This window comes from Pygoscelis adeliae, unplaced genomic scaffold (assembly GCF_000699105.1).
Source record: "Pygoscelis adeliae isolate BGI_AS28 unplaced genomic scaffold, ASM69910v1 Scaffold587, whole genome shotgun sequence".
Taxonomy (NCBI): domain Eukaryota; kingdom Metazoa; phylum Chordata; class Aves; order Sphenisciformes; family Spheniscidae; genus Pygoscelis; species Pygoscelis adeliae.
Genome location: NW_008825085.1, coordinates 20043 through 28034, shown reverse-complemented (window position 1 = coordinate 28034; position 7992 = coordinate 20043). Strand labels below are relative to the sequence as shown.

Genomic DNA, 7992 nt, shown 5'->3' with positions numbered 1-7992 from the left:
TGCTGAACTGGGCCATCTGTACCGGGTGGAAGCACAGCTGCCTGGCAGAGCATCCCACAGCCACCACAGCTGGCAGGTGCCAGAAGAAGAAGGTGATAAAGATCTGCTGACTTGCCTTTGGGCACTCGGTGGCGCGTTTACATTGCTGCAGCTTCTGTGGCTGTTCTGGCAGCCCAACTGCAGTTTAGTCATAGAAATACGAATGTGAAAATAGACCTCGGAGCCTAGCTGATGGGGAGCCGAGAGGGTGAATTTTCCCTTTTTCTCACTCGTATTTTCTGACAACAAAATGAAGTTGCATTGGTGCTTCACTCATTTGTTGAGAAAAATTTGTCTGTGATGCCTATGCCTGCCAGATATAAATAAAGTCGGTTTTATGATTGCCGAGGAACCCTCCCCTTCCCCCAGTTTTGTTTTGTAACGCCTTCATTTGATTTGTGGACAAAACATAGGCATCACCCCCCAAAGGTCTCTAAATTCAGTCCCTAACTATTATTAAAGAGACCCTTTCAGACCCTTCAGGCTGTTAGGTGTTCACCTAGTACTTGTGAAAACTACTACCATTTAGTATCTTACCTCCACAGATAACAAATCCCTTTAGGCTGACTGATCTCTTTGGTTCTACAGATCAGACTCGTGGTTGAAGAGGGACTGAATCAATTGCCATACACAGAATGTACCGTGACCACTCCAACAGGTACGTGGGAAATTACTCCTCCCCTAGGTAGGACTGGAAGTGGAAGCTTAACTAATACAAAAAAATATGGGACTCTTAACAAGGATCATAGAATATCTCGAGTTGGAAGGGACCCATAAGGACCATCGAGTCCAACTCCCTGCTCCTCGCAGGACTACATAAAACTAAACCATGTGACTAAGCGCGTCCTCCAGACGCTCCTCGAACTCTGACAGGCGTGGTGCCATGACCCCTTCCCTGGGGAGCCTGAGGCTGAAACGGTTCCAACATTCAGGGTAGAGTACAGAGTTAAGGTCCCTTCCGGTACTTAAAAAGCTAGAAGGTGCGTAACAACACAACTGAGCAAAACATGCAGTCGTATAGTTGTCATTTTACTAAGGTTTTTAAATTGGTCTTGCAAAACCGTGATGAAAATTTGCCAGTGTATGCGCAAGATCAGTTTACTTGCCCGTACTGCAACGACATTTCACGTGCCCGTTAAAGAAAAAGTTCTTGGCACAAGCAGTTTGGCCATGCCAGCCTAAATCCGTCCCTGTTTGCAGCAGGGGGCCAGCTGGGAGCAATGATAAGCGGGAAATAAAAAGCGGCTGTGTGGGCACTAGAGGAAACCCATGGCAGTAATTTTGGTTTGCTCCTATTAACTGTAAAGATAGGTAGGGTTGCACGCGTTACTCAGAGGTAGCTGCTTAGTGCATCGGCAGCTTCTTGGGAGCCGCTCAAGTACGTGCTGAGGATCCGCAGCACACCTGTGGGACATACGCCACGCCAGTCCTCTTCCCCCCGAGAACTGCATTTGCATTTCTGCAGGGTGAGAGCAGCTCTGTACATTCACACCCTCTTCCCCTCCGCAGTAAATCATTTGTATGTCTTTTAGTTAGAGAAAAGATGGACTGAAAACACTCAATTCTGAAACTAGACAGAGTTTAGGAAGGCACTCAGGAGGCACAATCACTTACCTTTGCTCCTTTTTAAATGAAACAGCAGCTCCTTTACTTCTTGAGCATTGGCGTCACATCTGTTCCAGGTCAGTCGGTGACGGAGCGGTTGATGACCATCTTCTCTCTGCATTACACAATTTGACTGGCGGGTCCCCTGCAAGGAACATCACTTGGAAGCTCTACAGTTCTTTTAGAGTGGGCCACTGCCCTGGCAGTGGACAAAGAGAGTCTCGGACCTTGCCCTCTGAGCACACGTCGCCTTGGTGAAAAGGCTTAGGTTCCTGCCCTGACTCCTAGTCACACTGTAGATAGAGTCTTACTGTCTGAAACGGTCTTGGCTCTGCAGTCCGTGTGTTTGCCCTTTCGCTCCAACCCCTGTGCCCAGTGAGGGAGCTAAAAAGGCCTCAGCTGAGCTCTTCCAGCAGGAAGTGTCCCTTGAGAACTCAGATGCTTCTGCATGAATTCCCGCTTATCTGTACTGAGCTCTTTCCTTCCAAGCGTTCGTAAGATGCCATAAGCACAGGTGATGTCTGCTCTTCCGGGCTCAGAAGCAGAACACCCCGCAAGGACGTCAGTGAAACACCCTACTCTTTCTCCTTCAGGGGAGCCTTTGGACTCTCTTCAGTCAGGCAGGGGAATATGCGACGCCTGTAAGGAACGTCACCACATGTTCTTCCCAGCAGTGCTGCTGGGCAAGCTCCTTACCAGCTTCTGGGGCTAGAGCTGAAGAACTCTGACTGGGACGATCTTGCTTTGCTGTCTTTATCTCTGCATTAACCAGAGACCTGAGCTCACAGTACTGACGATCATCTCTCTCACACGCATACCATTGCCCACTTTTTTCTTTCAGTGATCGAGAACGCAGTGACAGTAGCATTGTAGCATCGTGACTCAGTTCTAACTAACTCTTCCACCTGCAGCACTGGACTGCCTTTACCTGGCTTCTTAGGGGACACACTGTTTACCTTTATTTTGCATAGCGTCCTTCATGTAAAGTAATCACAGAATACCGGAGTTATAAAACACGTGCTTGGAAAGGATCGCTTCTGTGCCACTTTTCTGACACGACTCCTAAAGGTAAAAAAAGCACAAGTTCTTCACCAGTTACGGTTTTGGCCCAGTTCCCATTGCTTGGTTGAGGGCTGCAGGACACGGTGTGCAGACTGGTTCATGCCGCCTGCTGAGAGATGGGGAGCTCGCTGTTGTCCCCTGGGTATTCGGGGGATTTCTGTTCCGTTCACACCAAGGTCACTTAAAACAGCGTCCCCCAAAGGGGCATTAAGATGGGGCAGAAGGGAGCGATCGCTGCCACTGACATCTGGTTTCTTTCCTCTCACAGGACACAAATACGAAGGAGTCAGATTTGAAAAGGGAAACTGCGGAGTCAGCATAATGCGAAGCGGTAGGCAGTTTCTGGTCGTTGAATGAGCACGAATTAAACGTTTGGGAAACCTGTAACCAACTTCCTTGCAAAAATGTGCAACACCACTTCTCTACAGCCAGGTCTTACCCAAACCTGCCGGTTGTTATTCTTTCTTAGGTATCCTTGATCACAGAATGTCAAGTATTATGTTTCATTGACTTTTTAGGAGCCAAACAGCTGCAAGAGATTTCACCTGGCCTCTTCTCTAGCAGCCGTTACCTGCGAGAGGCCAGGCCAACTGCCCTTCCTTGTTTGACTTCTGCCCAGAGCGAGGTCTCCAAACCAACCGTGCTCGGTGCTGGCAGAGTCACTGTTATTTTGCCCAATGCTGCGGAAACCTTTGTGCCTGTGATGTAAAATCCAGTGGCTCCACGGCTTCCTGCACTACGTTCTGCACCGCGGTGCCTCTGGGCAGAGCTCAAAGACGGTCTCCAAACCCCACACGCTTGTTTTGACGTTGCCAGCTCTCGCCTTTGAGAGCTTAGCACTGGTGTGTGGGAGCACTAATACCCAGCAGCTAAGTAACACCAAGTAGACTTGGTTTTCTGTCTAAACAGAGAAAAAAGGAAAAATCGCTTCAAGTGTTTTTAACACTTAGAACCGAGAAAAAAAAAAAATCTCCTTTTTAGAACTCTTCACCAATACAGTATCGGGGCTGGCTATTTAATGGCAGCATCTTGCAATTGTGCCGTTTCTCAGCGTGTAACAATGTGGCGTTGTTTTTTTTTTTGCTGCTCATTTTGAGGGGAGGCAATGGAACAAGGTTTGCGAGACTGCTGTAGATCAATCCGCATAGGAAAAATCCTGATACAGAGCGACGAGGAGACTCAAAGAGCGAAAGTGTACTACGCTAAGTTTCCACCAGACATTTACAGGAGAAAAGTTCTTCTTATGTACCCAATACTAAGTAAGTGTCTTTCATCATTATGTACAGTGAGTGCGCGGAATTTAAAGGAAAATTTCCAAATTTCAGGGGCTTTGATGAGGTTTTTTGCTTGGTTTAGGTGACATAGTAGGGAATTTATCAGGCTGTGCCAGAATACGTATTAGTCAGCCTGCACCAGCATGAATGCAGAGCAAATCATTTGGGCACGCCTCCGTTTTTGTGAGAAAGGGTGAAGCATTGAGACTCGATACAAATTTCATTTTTTAAATTTTGCCACGAGAAAAGACTCAAACAGTATTTTTCTCATGCCATTAAAAGACATTGTTGGATTACAGATCCTAGAAGTAAATTACTTTAAAATTAAATACAGTTAATGCTACCAAAAAAAATACCCGGTAAGCGTGGTAAGGAGTTTGTCAGGATGAACTAACTTTTCCAGTCTAAGATTTAATTCTGGTTCTACACACGGAGCTCTTAATTGCCATTTTACTATTTTAGATGAGCTTTCTTGCCTCGGGGCTTTAATAAAATCCACCGACTTCAGCGCTGAAAACGTGGCAGAGCTGGCTGTTTCAGAGTAGAGGTGAAGTTCCTTCATCGGGAGGCCAAAGTTTTCTACAATTAACACGTGCAGAGGTGATAGTTTCCAGTGGGAAAGGACAGTATCCCCGTTCGGTCACACACCAATGCTAACATGGATATTCTCGGGTGGCCTAGGACAAGTTCTTCAGCCGGGGGCGGGAAGAAATAAAAATCTCCCTTCTTCCCCTTTTAGGTACTGGCAATACCGTCATTGAGGCTGTCAAAGTTCTTGTAGAACATGGCGTACAACCAAGTGTCATTATCCTGCTAAGCCTATTCTCCACGCCTCACGGTAAGTTGAGGGGGTGCGAGGGGGACGGAGGGGTGAGCGCAGGTACGTTTAACGGGGAAGAGTTACATTAGTCACGCTTCAGACGGCGGCGAAGAGCTGTTCCTTCGCAAGTAACGACAGCAGCATCGCTTCGCTCAGGAGAGAGGTTTGGGGTTTTGGCTGAATTGTGAAACTGAGAGTGAACAGCGACACGTGTGGTGTGGGCAGTGGAGTGGGCTGGCAGAGAGGAAAAGGCCTGTTACACCTAATGGCGAAACTGCAAAGGGGGACGTATTCCTAAAAGCAGGAATTTGCAGCGCTGCCAGGTACGCAAAATGCTTCAGTGGCTCACAAAGCCACTCCTGCTCTTGCTCTGGACTGCAGCAGCCCACGGACGGTGGCGAGTTGGTCCGCCTCCAAAAGAATACCAGTTCTGTAAGGAGCGTGAGGTAAATGAAGGTACAGAACTGTCCTGGCCGCACGTTAAAGGTCTTACCTTGTAAAAGGGGATCCAAAAAAGGAACATCTGTTTCTGTGAAGTAGGAAAATGGATCGTGTGCGCTGTTTTAAAAATTAGTGGTGGCAGAAATCACTATCAAAAAAGTCAACTGACCTGCAGAGAGCCATTCGGGGCAGTCTGTAACCACGTTGGTGATTAGATTGGGAGTATACGTGTACGGTAAAGAAAAGAAAAACCAAATAAGAAAACCCAAAAAAGCAATCCACTAAATTCGGGAAGTTTTTCCTCATAGACAGTCAGCTAAGGCAGAAGCGTGAAGCGGAGATGGAAGAAGAGAGCCTGATTTATCTACGGAATTTCTGCTAATCGTGGTTTAACGTGGTGCTGAAATACAGCTGCGGTGCTGTAGTCATTATTGCCTTTGCCCTCTCTCAAAAGGTGCCAAGTCCATCATCCAGGAATTCCCAGAGATCACAATTTTAACTACAGAAGTTCATCCTGTTGCACCAACACACTTCGGACAGAAGTATTTTGGAACAGACTGACACACTCGGAACAAACGGATATGACTATCTGATGAGACAAGAGGGGTTCTCCTACGTTTTGTTATTGTGGAGTTGGCCGAGGGCACGTTTAAAAATCTTTTTGGCCAGAGGGGGAAACACTTGACTTAGATCAGTTCTGGTCAGTTACTGCCTGAACGCTGAACCAGGTACCGTAACAAAGCACTCTGTCATGGCAAAGTCAAGCACCTCGATGTTGGGGTTCCATAAATTGCTACACTCTCTGCTTTAACTTATTTATTCTTCTGTAGCCTGCCTTGTGGCTGCTTGCAAGAGCAAAATAAAACAACTAAATCGCAACGGTGTGTACTTCATTTCTAGTGGTAACATTTACATCGCTCCAGGTCAGCTGGTACAGCCCCTCCTAACGCTTCCAAAACGACGGGTGCACTTGGAACTTGATGTAATTCTTAGCAGCCACACTGAATTTTTGGCAGAATTTTCAGCCTTTGGATGGTGGCCAAGAACTAAAGATGCGACTCTCTGAATTTCGCTCTGTAGTGGAACACCCGCAGTCGTCTTGCCCCGTGGTACCGAATAAAGCAGCTTCTGGCTGCAGCGCGCGCGTGCCCTGGCGAACTGGGTGGGAATTGAGGGTGGGGGCAGCACTGTCTAGGGCAGTCCTACGCATAGAGCGCTGCAGTGCTGTCTCTTAAAACGTCTGTGGTTGAATCGGTACCGCTGACCCTTCTAAAGAAAGGAAAGCTGTGGCAAGAACTTGAACTCGATTTGTAGCTCTGTTCGCAGAGCAACAGGGCTTCAAGTCAAAAGACAAATACGGCCCTCGTGGCTTAGCAGCCCTTCCGAACACTCAGTGCGGCAACTGTATCGATCGGCTCAAACATAAATCTGCAGCCAAATACCTTCTTCCTTTGGCTTTAAATCCCCTGGCACCAAGTACCCAATATCCAACACTTAAGCTAGCTCGGACCTGACCTTACTGTAACTTTGGGAAAATTTCTGTCTAAAGGCAATATGGTCCATTATTATTTTTTAAATATATCCACATTCTAAGAAGTGCAGGGCTGCAGAATGTCACCGCAAGCGGAGCGCTTCATACCTCTCGTCAGGTGAGCGGAACGCAAAGGCCTGGGCTGCCCCAGCCAACACCCGGTGAGACAAGGGGCAGCGCTTAGCGAATCCTTTCTTTTGACACAGACAAAGAACCTTCCCTGCCCCGAGCAGTAATTGCGATTAAAAGTTGCGTGAGGCTTCCAGAGAGAGAACGTTTAGCCTGAGCATAAGCTAAGTCATAGGAAATAACCATTCACAAGTATAATAAATTAGCCAAAAATGGTTTTAATGCAGTCCTTGCCCGCAGTACAGGACAAACCGTGCAGGCTTTCTGGTGTAAACCACAGTAGAAAATGACAAAGCGGAACGTACAGGATATTCAGCTGTAGAAACCTTACAAACACTTGGAAAGTGCTAGTGAAACGTACACAAAGCATTCATAATAAAGTCAGAGTGTTGGTCGGACAGTAAAAACGAGTATCCAAAGCTTTTGTAAAAACCCATTTGATATCAAAAGCCTCGACGTCGGCAGCAGCATTAAACTGAACCCGCCTGAACATCCCAAACGCTGTCAGCAGGCCGTCGTGACATTCACTGGGAAACATTTACTTCCTATTAAATTAAGGGGCGAGAAATCGGTATCGAACGACATAGTGGCACGTCCTTAGCTGAACAGAACAGCGTTGACTGTACGCAAGATACTTATAAATACCAACACCAGGCCATAACGGTTCTCTAAAAAGCAGAACAGATCAATCCAATGGAGTTTATGTTCCTATTTCCAGTGATTTAGCAGCTACTGGCACAGCCCGCTAAGGCAGTCAGTCCTCCTTGACACGGGAAGGGCGTTGCGCTACGGTGGTTTACAGCGACGGGAGTCCTGACCCAGGCGAAGAGGTAGCGTATGGGAGCCCGAGCGCAGCCTCCCGATCCCAGAACGGCTCTCGCAGTTGGCGTTCCGCCCCACCCAAGCTTTCCTGCCTAGTCAAAACACCAGTGAGTGAAACCCACTCGCTTTACCCTGAAGCAAGGTGAAAAACGCCTTCTAATGCTGAATTCTAACACGCAGATAGGTCTGCGATTAGCTGATCCTGAGACATAATTATCTTTGAGGGACCCATTTTCACAACACACGTAAATGAGTCACTTTCAGATGAA

General features: G+C 47.3%; 1 protein-coding gene across 1 annotated transcript in view; it reads left to right on the top strand.

Annotated features, from left to right (window-relative positions):
• The window catches only part of UPRT (uracil phosphoribosyltransferase (FUR1) homolog (S. cerevisiae)), a 21788-nt gene extending 15672 nt beyond the window's left edge, over positions 1 to 6116 (top strand). Inside the window, exons 6-10 of the mRNA XM_009326985.1 lie at positions 628 to 697; positions 2975 to 3037; positions 3804 to 3965; positions 4720 to 4818; positions 5696 to 6116. Coding sequence (XP_009325260.1) covers positions 628 to 697; positions 2975 to 3037; positions 3804 to 3965; positions 4720 to 4818; positions 5696 to 5802 — 501 coding nt within the window. The 3' untranslated portion in view covers positions 5803 to 6116. The remainder of the gene's footprint in view (positions 1 to 627; positions 698 to 2974; positions 3038 to 3803; positions 3966 to 4719; positions 4819 to 5695) is intronic.
• The last annotated feature ends 1876 nt before the right edge of the window (positions 6117 to 7992 follow it).